Source organism: Callospermophilus lateralis, chromosome 4, assembly GCF_048772815.1.
Source record: "Callospermophilus lateralis isolate mCalLat2 chromosome 4, mCalLat2.hap1, whole genome shotgun sequence".
Classification (NCBI taxonomy): Eukaryota; Metazoa; Chordata; class Mammalia; order Rodentia; family Sciuridae; genus Callospermophilus; species Callospermophilus lateralis.
Window position 1 is genome coordinate 88,452,727 of NC_135308.1, and position 14,657 is coordinate 88,467,383.

At 39.3% G+C, this 14,657-nt stretch overlaps 1 protein-coding gene across 3 annotated transcripts in view; it reads right to left on the reverse strand.

The window, feature by feature from the left end:
- Window positions 1-1,037: 1,037 nt before the first annotated feature.
- Window positions 1,038-14,657, reverse strand: part of Slco1a2 (solute carrier organic anion transporter family member 1A2) — a 72,320-nt gene continuing 58,700 nt past the window's right edge. For all 3 annotated transcript variants that reach the window (XM_077109223.1, XM_077109225.1, XM_077109224.1), the window contains one exon: window positions 1,038-1,257. In XM_077109223.1, the coding sequence (XP_076965338.1) occupies window positions 1,038-1,257 (220 nt within the window). The remainder of the gene's footprint in view (window positions 1,258-14,657) is intronic.

Here is a 14,657-nt window from a genome sequence, read left to right on the forward strand (position 1 = left end):
AGAGCCCTATAATATTAAAAAGTTTTCATGTACCTCTAAAATCTTTTCATTATTTTTACTCATAAATTAAAAATAATATGAAGAGGTTTAGTTTTTCATGGATATGTTGAATTTTATTGACTTCAGTTTCATAAAAGAAGCTACTTTTCAAAAGTATCATTCTCCCAGATAAGTTTTGGAAATTAATGCTTGTGTTCTAATTTAGGATCCAATCAATAACAAACATTGATCTACAAAAGCCTCCTGAAACTGGGAAAATAGTCCTTTGACAATATCTGGTACTACAAGTGGTCTGTAAAAGCTATTTTTCTCATAATGTCCTTCTATCCTTTTATTCAGATACTTATTTTTAAAAGACTTGAGTTGTTGGATTTAAATTACTGAAAAAAAATTCCAACCATCTTCACTACATAATTTTTAATAACCTGATTACGTTTGTCAGTATTTTGAACAAAATGAGCAAATATATGACATGAGTAATAAAGGAAAGAATTGATAACAAAAGATGACATATTAATGAGCAATCTACTTTGAAAATTCATATCTGGAATGAATAGAAATATCAAAGAACAAGTACTAAATATACTAAAAGGTTGTAGGTTTACTTCACATGAAAGTAATCAACGTGAATAAAATATTTCAAGTTCACATGAAAGGATGAAAATCTCAGTCTCTGAATAACCCCAATATACAAATTTGATAGCATTAAATAGATTTTTAGAATAGAAAAATTTTAGAACTATTTGGAAAAGGAGACGTAGGAAACAGACCCTTTCTTTGAATGAGTTAAAAGAGAAATTGTTGCTTTAACATAAAAAGTAAATCTGGCTTTAAAATCCTGTTTAGTGGTTGTCATAAATGTCTCCCCTAAAACATCTCAAGTGCTGTTCTGATACTTCAGACATATAGTGAACACTTTCACCATGAGAAAGTTCTTAAAAGATAAGAAAAGTTACCTGCAGTACCTCTAATGATTTTTAAACAATTAAGTTTTATACTGTGTTTTCCACCTCTGGGAAGGCTGATAGAATAGAACACTATAGTTTAGTTTTCATTTCTTCATCATTCAAAACCTTGGAATTTTGTTGAACATCTTTGCACTCTTTTTCTTTCTCTGTAATCTTCGTCACTGCAAGCTCAGTTCCTGAAGGGTCATTTTCACCAGGTAGATGACGCTTTCTCAAAAGAATCAGGATCAAAAAGGCAGGAATAAAACTTAATCCTCTTAGTGCTGCTGGCAATCCAAGGTAGATGTGTCTATTTAAAAAAATATTAATTAATATTAAATCTTAGCCAATGTGATTAGCTCAAACTAATTTTGTTTATAATTATAGACATTTTATTACCCTAAAAATAGAAATTATTTTGCATATCAATATATAAGCAATTTTGCCAACATTAATTCCAGTGTTTATTTTTTTAATTTTCTATGCAGAAACTCCAAATTTATTTTCTTCATATCTACCATTTGTTATTTTCATTATTATTTTTCACATTTAATAAAACCTCCAACTTAAATGTAATACTCAGAGTAATAGCAGTTTTATTCTAGTATTTAATAAGAATACTTTCATAGAATCATCATTAATCATGATATACACTCTTGGGGTATTTTTTTAGATGATCTTTATCAGGTCGTAAGTAGTGTCATGAAGGAATGAGGTCTGAGAGTGCTGAGGCCAATGGTGGCAAACTGCTCAATTTCTGTGGCTCCATCTCCAGTGTAGAACTTGCTGGTTTGACTACTCCCCCCACACTCTGAAGCATCCTGGATGTGCACCAGCCTTGGACATTTTCCATCCTGCTAGGAGCAAAGATTGTAATCCATGGGGCTAAATATATAGCCATCTGGCATGGCCCACATAATGCCAAAAAGCTCAGCTAACAAGAAAGGTTTTCTGTGGCTCAGGAATCAACCACATCACCAGGCATGCAGGATAAGGGCCTCTGGAGAAAGTATGCCCATGTCTAGAAATAAGTTCTCAAATCCAAACACACATCTCTGCTAGGAAGAATTTTTGACTCATAATTTCCCCTCTTGTCTATTCTATATTATATTATTTTGCTGTTTTTCATTACCTTTTTATCTTATTTTTATTATATTAAATAGGATTTTCTCTTTCTCTTCTCTTCTACTCTCTCATTTTCCTTCTTTTTGAATTTTGCTTTTTTTAAATTTTTCAGTTTATTCTGTAGTATATTTGTCCCATTCTTTTCTATTACTACTGGTGTTGCAGTTGTTTTCAATTTATTTTTACTGTATTTTGATATTTGGTTTGTTTTTATATTGTGGGTATTATTATTGTTTTTTTTCTTCTTTGTGAGTGGAGCTCTGACTCAAGCATGGCACCCCAAGCATGTGGGTGGGGGCTTTGTCTCTGAGATACTCTGAGAGCACAGTTGAGAGAAACTCCAACCATGACCTAGTCTCATTCAGACCTTAATGAATGCTCTAAATTAGGATAAATAAATAAATGGCCTGAAGAGACAGAAGCCCCCATCCCGCAACCAATGGCTCAGCCTTCTGTATTCATAAAAGAAGGGTTGTGAGGTCCCACTTTTGAAAACTCAATCCCATAGCAACAGACAGAGAATAATGACACAATTACTGTGGATACCACATTGTTGACAAGACAGGAAGAATTACCACAGAAGGTGCACCCAGTATACTATGCTATCTACAATACACCAGCCTAAATTAGGGGGGGACCCCTATTCTTTCAAGACCTACAGAGGAAGCAGGTCTTTCAAGTTCGAATAGTATGCACTGTATCCAAACTCACCAATCATAATCAGCTAAGCCATGGGAAAACTATACTACTAAATACATTTGTAATAAAATTCAACAGTACACAACAAATTGATAGCCTAGGGCACATAATTAACAGAAGGCTATTCTCTAAGAAGGCCTTCATATAAAAATAGAAGATATATAAATCCCAATAGATAGGCAAATATTAACTTAGATATAAATGAAACAAAAGAAAATGAGACATCATGACTTCTCCAAAATCTGATAATTCTCGGAATAATTGATTCTAAAGATACTGAAGTATAGAAAATGGCAGAGAATTTTTTAAATGATGTTAAAATGATCATTGAATTTAAAGAAGATATCAATAAACAGTTTAATGAGTTAAGAAATAAAATGAAGGATATGAAGAGCAATTTTAAAAAGAGACAGAGATTCTGAAAGAAAATAAAACCCATAAATCTTAAAAATGTAAAGCTCCATAAGCCAAATAAAAAATTCAGCTGAAAGCCTCAACAACAGACTAGATCAAGTGATATAAAAAATATTAAGACTTGAAGATAAACCTGATGAATTATACATTCAGACAGTAATCAGGAAAAAAATAAGAATGACTAGAACATACAAAACCTATGGGTCATGGATAAAAGACCAAATGTAGATGATGTGATGGTGCATGCCTGTAATCCCAGTGGCTTGGGAGGATAAGGCAGAAGGATCTCAAGTTCAAAGCCAGACTCAGCAACAGCAAGGCACTGAGCAACTCAGTGAGACTCTGTCTCTAAGTAAAATATGAAATAGGGCTAGGGATGTGGCTTAGTGGTTGAGTATCCCTGAATGCAATCCCCAGTACCCGCCCCCACCCCCACAAAAAATAGAGACCAAAATGTACTTACCCCATGTACAGATAAAGGAGCAGAGGTAAAAGCTAAAGACAAAAACAATTTATTCAGTGAAATAATAGAAATTTCTGAAATCTTGGGATGGATATGGATGCTTGGGAACATGAGACATCTAGAAACTTAAATAGACATGATAAGAAAAGAACCTCTGCACAATAAAACATAATTAAACTGCCCAAAATACAAAATAAAAAAGAATATTGAAAGCTACAAGAGAGAAGTTCCAGGTCATGTATGAAGGCAAACCCATCAGAATAATAGATTTCTCAACAGAAACTTTAAAGGCCAAGAAGACATGGGATGATATACAGCAAGTCTGAAAGAAAATAACTTCTAACCTAGACTACTGCATCAAGCAAAATTATCCTTCAGAATAATTTTAATAATAATAATAATAATAAATAATTTAAATAATATAATAACTATTATTTAAATAATGATTTAAATAATTTAAATAGTAAAAATTAAATAAAGATCTTCCAAAATCAGCATTAACTAAATAACTTCATGACCACTAAACTAGTATTACAGAATGTACTTAAAGGAATTCTGTACTCAGAAGATAAAGCATGATAAACACAATCACAAAAGCACAGAAAAGAATAAATCTCACTCTAGAAGAGTACAAAAACAAATGAGAATTAGGAAATAAACATTATTAACTCAATAAACCATCTTAAGATGGATATAGAAGAAAGAAATGAACATATGGTATTCAAAACAACCAGAAGAAAAACAACAAAATGACAGGAATTAGTACATACCTTTTTAATAATCTTGAATGTAAATGGTCTTAATTCTCCAATTAAAAGATGCAGGCTGGCTGATTAGATTAAGAACAAAGATCCAACTGTTGGGAGTCTCCCTGAGAACTCCCCAGGCCTTTCAGACATGGCGGCAGGCAAATTGCCAGTGGGCAGCTAAGAACTCCCTGGGCCTTTCAGATAAGGAGCCCCTAATGCAATATGGTGGTGGGCAAATTGCCAGTGGGCAGATAAAAAGTTGTTTTGAAAATTTTCTAATTGGTCCTCTCGTCTTCCGTGATCGTGGACAGCTCGTGCCCCCCATGAATCTTATGCAGGGTGGACGTGCGTGCACTGTAGGTGATGACCTGACCTTTACTATGATTGGCCCTGGGAGCTTCCTGGTTTAAGATAACTGACTCTCACTTTCTATATAAGCTAACACCAGCTTGCAATAAAGTGCTTCATCTTTGTCACTGCTATCTGTGTGTGCGTTTTGATCTCTGACGACGAGACTTGGCCTTTCACCAACAATTTTATTTTTCTACAAGAAACTCACCTCACTAGGACAAAGATTTTACAAAGTAGATCATATTACACCATAAGGCAAGTCTTAACAAATACAAAAACAAACAAACAAAAAAAGTAATTTCCTTCAACTTTCCAGATAATATTGAGATAAGCCTCATATTAATATAAAGATAAACTATAGAAACTGTACTAAGACATGGAGATAAAGAATAGGTTTTTAAACAAAAAACAAACCAAACAAACAAAAATGAGCCATTGAAGAAATCTGGGGAAATTCTGAAATTCCTAGAATTGAACAAAAATGGAAACACAACATATCAGAATATGTGGAATACAATTAAAATAGTACCAAGAGGGACAGTTTTAGCTATGGGGGCCTACTTAAAAAACAGACAAACAACTGTGAGATCTTTTTCAAATAAATAAGCTAATAACACAACCTTAAGGTCCTAGAAAACAAGAATAAAGCAAAACCAAACATAATAGAAGGAAAGAAATAGTAAAAATCAGAGATAAACTAAATAAAATAGAACAATACAAAGGATCAATGAAACAAAATGTTGGTTTTTAAAATAAATAAATAAATAAACAAGTTCTACAAACTCTTAGCTAAAGTAATCAAAAGAGAGAGAAGACCAAAATAAAAAAAATTAGACACAAACAGGGATATTATAACAGATACTACTGAAGTACAGATTATTATGAGAAACTATTTTGAAAGAACATATTCCAATAAAATAGAAAATATAAATTGACTAATTTCTATGTACATATGACCTACCAAATTGAATCAAGAGGATATTAAAAACCTACAAATATCAACAACAAGCTATGAGACTGAATTAGTAATAATAATGTTCCCCCCCCCAAAAAAAAATCAGAAGACTGGTTGAATTCTTGCTGAATTTTGCCAGATTTTTAAAGAACCAACATTAATGCTCCTCAAACTGTTCTTTAAAATGGAAATAAAAGGAACCCTTCCAACTCATTCTATAAAGCCAGTATTACTCTGCTATCAAATCCCAATAAGAACACACAGAAAAAGAAAACTCGGGACAAATATCCTTGATAAATGCAGATTTAAATATCCTCAGCAACATACTTAGAAATCAAGTTCAACAATCTATTTAAAAGATCATACACTATGATAAAATTGGTTTCATTCCAGGGATGCAAGGATGATTTAATACGCATAAGTCATTATATGCAATATATCATTTAAATACAATCAAAGATAAAAACCACACTATCATCTCAACAGATGCAGAAAAAGTCTTTGAGAAAATTCAACATCCATTCATGATAAGTCTTGAACAAACTAGGTAAAGAAAGATCACAACTAAACATAATGACTCCATATGACAAAGCCATAGCCAACATCATTTTGCATGGGGAAAAATAAAGCATTTCTCCCCAAATAAGAAATGAGACAATGTATCCACTCTCACCACCCCTATTCAATATAGTATTTGAAAATTTTTTTTCAGAGCAATCAGGCAAGAAAAAGAAATAACAGGATATAAATAGAAAAGGAAAAGGTCAAATAACCCCTGTTTATAGATGACATGATTCCATACTTAGAAGGTACTTAGAGATCCCACCAAAAACTTAAAACTGATAAAAAAAATCAGCAAAGTAGCAGGCTACAAAATTAACATACAAAAATAGTAGTTTTTCTATTCAGCAATAAATAACTCACTGAGAAAGAAATCAGTAAAACAACCCCATGAACAATAGCCTAAAAAAATACCTAGGAATAAACTTAATCAAGGAAGCAAAGGAACTCTACAATGAAAATTATCAAACACTGAAGAATAAAATGGAAGAAGACACAAGAAAACAAAAAGATCTCCATGTTCATAGATTGGGAGAATTAACATCTCCAAAATTGCCATACTGCTAAAAGAAATCTACAGATTAAATGCAATATCCATCAAAATATCAAATTGGAAGTGCAGCTGGTCATTCTTTGAAGAACTAGAAAAAATAATCCTAAAATTCAAATGAAAGCAAAAAAGATTTCAAAGAGCCAAAACAATCCTGAGCAAAAACAGCAATGCCGGTGACATCACAATAATCAATTTCAAAATACACTACAGAGAGACAGTAATAAAAACACCAATGCACCAAGGGAATGCACTAGAGGACCTATAAATAAACCCATGCATCTATGACTATGTGGTTCTCAAAACTGGCATCAAAATACATTGAATAATGGACAGTCTTTTTAGCAATAATACCGAGAAAACTAGACATCCACATGTAGAAGATTCCAACTATATCCCTCTATACAAAAATCAATTCAAAATGGGTCAGAAACCTTAATGTAAGTCTTGAATATTTGAAACTACTAGAGAAAAACATAGAGGAAACATTTAAAGATGTAGACACAGGTAACAATTTCCTGAATAGGGCTCTAATAGCTCAGGAAATAAAAGTAAGTATTGACAAATGGGATTACATCAAATTAAAAAGCTTCTGCAGCATCAGAGTAGGTCTCCCAACTACTTGACCACGTAGGAGTACCGGGTACTTGAGTGGGACCACCATTGGCATCAGCACCTACACATAATTTCTGGCCACCCACTCGAGAAAAAATCACAGACTCCCATGCAGGACACCTGGCAGCTTCCCATGCACAGGAACTCTGGCTGCCACTCCCTTGTGGACCCCCATCTACAGGGTCGCCTTCATCTTGGGACTCCGCAGCAGTGGAGATACTAAGCTCCGTGGCCTGCCTGCACTCAAGCGAGAACTTCACACAGGCTGTGAAGTCAACCAACAACCACACACTGCACACCACAGAGCTCATCTCTCAACTCATCATCCAAAGCCATCACTCAGCTACCCTCACCAACTCAACAGCCCATGGCTGAAAGCAACCACCTCTATCTTGGGCCACCTTCATCACCATCTTTAGGAGGGGGAAACTCCCAGTTTGGAAGTGCAGCTGGCCAGGTACCCAGTTTCTAACTCCCCCCTCTCCCCAGTAGCCACTAACCAGGCACAATGAGTGTTCAAAACAAAACAGCTCTCAGCAGGGCAGGTGTGCAGTGCGCCTTTGGGCACTGTGTCATGGCTCAAGAGCCCTGGAGAGAAAGGTCCTCATTTGGAAGTAGAAAGGGAAAGGGTGAGTGTGATACAGTTTAGAGGTTAACACAGAGACCAGGAAGTGGGAGGTCTTCAGGAGAGATAAGAAGATAAGACCAGGTACTCACATCACATGAGTAGGCCCAAAAAGAGATCCTTGAGATGCAGTCTCCCATACATATGGGAAGAATAGATATTGGGGAGAGGGGTGGGAGAGGAAAGGAGGTTGGAATGGAGTAGAAAAGAAGATGGAATGAGATGGATATCATTACCATAAGTACATATATGAAGACACAAGTGGTGTGAATATATTTTGTATACAACTAGATATTTAAAAAATTGTACTCCATATGTGTAATATGAAGTATAATGCATTCTGCTGTCAAATTAGAATTTAAAAAATTTTTAAATGTGGATATTTAAATATTATTGGAGTTTTGCTACAAATTATCAATTTTGTACTCTTAAATAAACCATTTTATGTATTATAATGTATTTAATTCTTCACATCCAAGAAATCACTTAAATCAAAAGTATTTTAAAGATTCAGCAGATACAAAGCATATTTGTTCTTCAAATGTAGATCAAAAACTATTTTAATGTAGTTCTTTATAGGTTTTGTCTTTAATGTTTTAATTTTTTCAATTAAAAGAAGGCATTTTCGAGGATGAATAGGAAAATTCAAATACATACCATATATTAGGTGATTCACATTTTTCCTAATACATTTTCTCTATATCACCATAGTAACAGTCAAGTGGGTCGGCTGTTTGGAGAACACCATTGATGGCAAGTCCTTTTCTATGCAGTCCAGTTAATGATTGTCAAGAAACTTGTGTGTATTATTTGCCATGTGAAGCCCGGGGCTATGAATTTGCAGAATGAGTGTTCATTTATAGATAAATATTTTGGGGATGACTTGAGTCACTCTGCCACCTCAGTTCATTCTAAACTCAGTAACTTAACTTGTAACTAAATTAGTATGTGTACCCAGGAACAGCTTGGAAAATTGGACTGTGCTCTATTCTGATAGGACAGATAAAGAAATTTTCAGATAAATTTCTTTTCAAAAAATTCTCTTCCATCATCCCAGTTAAATTATGTCAAATAGGGGTAGATGTTTTAGTTGTTTATTAAGTAAACAGATTAATGTAATTAACAACCTGAGTTTCTTCTATCACAAATATAGATACAAATCTCTTGGCTCTCAAAGCTCTCAATCCTTATCCCCACAAAGAGGCAAATGAAACTAGGTGAATGTACCTTCTCTGACAAATGCAGCCAAATTTATTATCTGTTCAATATGTAAACACAGTAATAATTCTATTATTTACATTTCAATTAAAAGAATTTATATCTTCTTTCTCATAACCACATAATAAAATATATATTTTACATTAAAAAGCTTCTGCATGGCAAAGGAATAAACAGATTGAAGAGACAACATATAGAATAAAAGAAAATCTTTGCTAGCTATTCATCTGAGAAGATTTAATATTCAGAATATATAATGAACTTTAAAAACTAACATCAAAATGACAAAATAACAGTAAAAAGAAAAAAAAGGCAAATGTTCATGATCTCATCCTCGTAGGACACTGAGGCAGGAGAATCTCAAACTCAAAGCCTACCTGGGCACCTAAATTAGACACTAACTCAAAATACAAAAGGGCAGGGGTATAGTTCATGGGTAGAGGGCTTTGCCTCCCATGTGTACAGCCTTTGGTTCATTCCTCATTACCAGAAAAAACAATGAACATACAATCCGAAAAGTTACTTCTCAAATGAAAGACAAATGGCTATGTAAATATGTTGAAAAAAACGTTCAGGAGGGAGGGAAGATGGCCGCGAAGGGAGTGCAGTAACTCCGTGAACTGTGTCACTGTGAGGGAAAATGACGAGTTAGAACGGCTAAAAGCTATCTTGTTAGGAATTTCCAGCAAAATTGGGGTGCTCCAAAACCTAGTGGAAGGATTTTCATCGCACGAGGATCAGCTTCAGGGGCTCAAACGCGAGCCATCTGTCCGTACGAAGCGCTGCTTGTTTGGCAGATCGCCCCGCGGCTGGAGTCTGCGGCGCGCGCTGGGAAACGACGGGCTGGTGGCGCAGAGATACAGCGATGCTGATTCTGCGGGCTCCTGCCAGCTAGGCATTTGCTGAGCTCGGAGCTGAATTCTGGGTTGGAGACGGGGGAAGGAAACGGTCCAGTTCGCTTCTTCACACCGGTCAGACCACGGAGGAACCCAGCGGCCACCATCTTGGAGAGCTGACGTCACCATCCTTGTTTTCGACTGATTGCAGCTCTTTCAGCTATAGAACAGGTAATTTCAGGCTGACAATTGTCTGCGTCTCGCAGACAAATTGCTCAGACTTAGTGCTAAATAACCCGCGGAAACTGCTTCTTGGAGCCTGCTCCTATCAGAACACGCACCGAGCCCGGAGCGGCGGAGCTCCGGCTCCCGGAGCTGCTCTGGCCCAGGGCTATAGAACCCGCGGAAACTGCTTCTTGGAGCCTGCTCCTGTCGGAGCATGCACCAAGTCCGGAGAGGCCGAATTCTGGCTCCCGGAACTGCTGTGGCCCAGGGATAAGGAACCCGCGGAAACTGTTTCTCGGTTCGGGTCCTGCTGAATACTGTGGAGGCCAGAGGGGCGGAGCAGAGCCGCCGCCGGAGCCCGGAACAGGCCCATCGACCCGCCGGCGTGGTGTCGCGTCGCCCCGGCTAGAGCAGGGGCCGAACAGAGCCGCCGCCCGCGCCCGGAACAGGTCCAGCGACCTGCCGGCGTGGTTGTCAAGAAACCCCAATTGGAGTAGGGGGAAAGCAGATCCTCCACCCGCGTCCGCAAGGTAGGCAGGCCTGTGACAGACTGGCAGAACAGCCCCAGCGGCCTGCCGGCGTGGTAGACACGTCACACCACTTGGGGGAGGGGCAGAGCAGAGCCGCTCCCCGAGCCCGGATCAGGCCCAGCGGCCTGCCAGCGTGGCAGTCACATCACTCCATTTGGAGTAGGGGCAGAGCAGAGCCGCCGCCCGAGCCTGCAAGGTAGACAGACTTGCGACCGACCGGCGGAACAGGCCCAGCGGTCTACTGGTGTGGTAGACACGTCACACAAATTGGAGGAGGGGCAGAGCAGAGCTGCCTCCCGAGTCCGCAAGGTAGGCAGACCCGCGTCCGACCGGCGGATCAGGCCCAGCGGCCTGCTGGTGTGGTAGACACGTCACCCATCATCCCAATTGGAGTAGGGGCAGAGCAGAGCCTTCTCCCGTGGTCGGAGCAGGCCCAGCGGCCCGACAGCGCCATAGTCACGTCAACCCAATTGGAGCAGGGACAGAGCAGAGCCGCCACCCGCGCCCAGAACAGGTCCAGCAACCTGCCGGCGTAGTAGTCAAGACACCCCAATTGGAGTAGGGGCAAAGCAGATCCTCCACCTGCGCCCGCAAGGTAGGCAGGCCTGTGACAGACTGGCGGAACAGGCCCAGTGGCCTGCCGGCGTGGTAGACACGTCACACCACTTGGGGGAGGGGCAGAGCAGAGCAGAGAAGAGCCGCTCCCCGAGCCTGCATCAGGCCCAGCGGCCCGCCGGCGTGGCAGCCACATCACCCCATTTGGAGTAGGGGCAGAGCAGAGCCGCCGCCCGAGCCTGCAAGGTAGACAGACTTGCGACCGACCGGCGGAACAGGCCCAGCGGTCTACTGGTGTGGTAGACACGTCACACCAATTGGAGGAGGGGCAGAGCAGAGCCACCTCCTGAGCCCGCATGGTAGGCAGACCTGTGACCTACCGGCGGATCAGGCCCAACGGCCTGCTGGTGTGGTAGACACGCCACCCGTCACCCCAATTGGAGTAGGGGCAGAGCAGAGCCTTCGCCCGTGGTCGGAGCAGGCCCAGCGGCCCGACAGCATCGTATTCACGTCAACACAATTGGAGCAGGGACAGAGCAGAGCCGCCACCCGCGCCCAGAACAGGTCCAGCAACCTGCCGGCGTAGTAGTCACGACACATCATTGGAGTAGGGGCAGAGCAGATCCTCCACCCGAGCCCACATGATAGGCAGGCCTGTGACAGACTGGCGGAACAGGCCCAGCGGCCTACCGGCGTGGTAGACACGTCACAACACTTGGGGGAGGGGCAGAGCAGAGCCGCAGCCCGCGCCCAGAACAGGCCCAGCGACCTGCCGGTGTGGTAGTCACGACAACCCAATTGGAGAAGGGGCAGAGCAGAGCCGCCGCCCGCGCCTGCAAGGTAGTCAGATCCGCGACTAACTGGCAGAACAGGCCCAGGGGTTCACGGACGTGGTAGACACGTCACACCAATTGGAGGAAGGGCAGAGCAGAGCCGCTGCCCGCGCCTCCAAGGTAGGCAGACCTGCGACCAATCGGCAGAACAGTCCCAGCGGCCCGCCAGCGTGGTAGACAGATCACCCCAGTTGGAGGAGGAGCAGAGCTGCCGCCCGCCCCTGCAAGGGAGACTTTTCAACTATACAAGAGCAATATAAATATATAGGGGGAAAATTTCAAAAACACAACAGTTTCACTAAGCAGAAAGAAACATGAGCAATATGAAAAGACAAGGAAAGAAAGGACCAAAAGCAATGCAGGTCAACTCAACTTTAGAAGAGGTAATAGCTGCAGCAGATGGAATGTCAGATAAAGAATTCAGGATATACATGCTGCAGATGATCTGGAGTCTCAAGGAAGACATTAGACAGCAAAATCAGACAATGAAAGATCACTTCGACCACTTCGACAATGTATTACATAAACAAATCCAAGAAGCAAAAGATCAACTATACAGGGAGATAGAGGTAATAAAAAACAAACAAACAGAAATCCTAGAAATGCAGGAAGCAATAAACCAACTTAAAAACTCAATTGAGAATACTACCAGCAGAGTAGAACACTTAGAAGATAGAACATCAGACAATGAAGACAAAGTATTTCAACTTGAAAAGAACATAGACAGCTCAGCAAAACTGTTAAGAAACCATGAGCAGAACATTCAAGAAATATGGGATAATATAAAGAGACCAAACTTAAGAGTCATTGGGATACAGGAAGGTATAGAGGTCCAAACCAAAGGAATGAGCCACCTATTCAATGAAATAATACGAGAAAACTTCCCAGACTTGAAGAATGAGACAGAATCCCAAATCCTAGAAGCATACAGGACGCCGAATGTGCAAAATCATAAGAGATCCACACCTAGACACATTATAATGAAGATGCCCAACATACAGAATAAGGAGAGAATTTTAAAAGCTACAAGAGAAAGGAAGCAGATTACATTTAGGGGTAAACCAATCAGGATAACAGCTGATCTTTCAACACAGACTCTGAAAGCTAGAAGATCCTGGAATAACATATTTCAAAAACTGAAAGAAAATGGGTTCCAACCAAGAATCATGTATCCAGCGAAATTAAGCTTTAGGATGGAAGATGAAATTAAAACCTTCCACGATAAACAAAAGTTAAAAGAATTTGCAGCTAGAAAACCATGTCTTCAAAACATCCTCAGCAAAACATTACAGGAAGAGGAAATGGAAAATAACAATGAAAACCAACAGTGGGAGGTAGGACAGTAAAGGGGGGAAAATAATCAAAAAGGAAAACAAACCATGTTTAGTAACATAAATAAACAAATATGGCTGGAAGAACAACGCATATCTCAATAATAACCCTAAATGTTAATGGCTTAAACTCACCAATCAAGAGACACAGGCTAGTAGAATGGATCACAAAACAAGACCCAACAATATGCTGCCTACAGGAGACGCATTTGATAGAAAAAGACATACATAGACTGAAGGTGAAAGGTTGGGAAAAATATCACTCATATGGACTTCGGAAACAAGCAGGAGTGTCCATACTCATATCAAATAAAATAGATTTCAAGCCAAAGTTAATCAAAAGGGATAAAGAGGGACACTACATACTGCTCAAGGGAACCATACACCAATAAGACATAACTATCATAAATATATATGCCCCAAACAATGGTGCAGCTATGTTCATCAAACAAACTCTTCTCAAGTTTAAGAGTCTAATAGACCAACATACAATAATCATGGGAGACTTCAACACACCTCTCTCACCACTAGACAGATCTTCCAAACAAAAGTTGAATAAGGAAACTATAGAACTCAATAACACAATTAATAACCTAGACTTAATTGATATATATAGAATATACCACCCAACATCAAGCAGTTACACTTTTTTCTCAGCAGCACATGGATCCTTCTCAAAAATAGATCATATATTATGTCACAGGGCAACTCTTAGACAATATAAAGGAGTGGAGATAATACCATGCATCTTATCTGATCATAATGGAATGAAACTGAAAATCAACGATAAAAGAAGGAAGGAAAAAACATGCATCACTTGGAGAATGAACAATTGGTTACTAAATGATCAAGGGGTTATAGAAGACATCAAGGAGGAAATTAAAAAATTCTTAGAGATAAATGAAAGCACAGACACAACATATCGAAATCTATGGGACACATTAAAAGCAGTTCTAAGAGGAAAATTCATTGCTTGGAGTTCATTCCTTAAAAAAAGAAAAAACCAACAAATAAATGATCTCATACTCCATCTCAAAATCCTAGAAAAAGAAGAGCAAAACAACAGCAAAAGAAG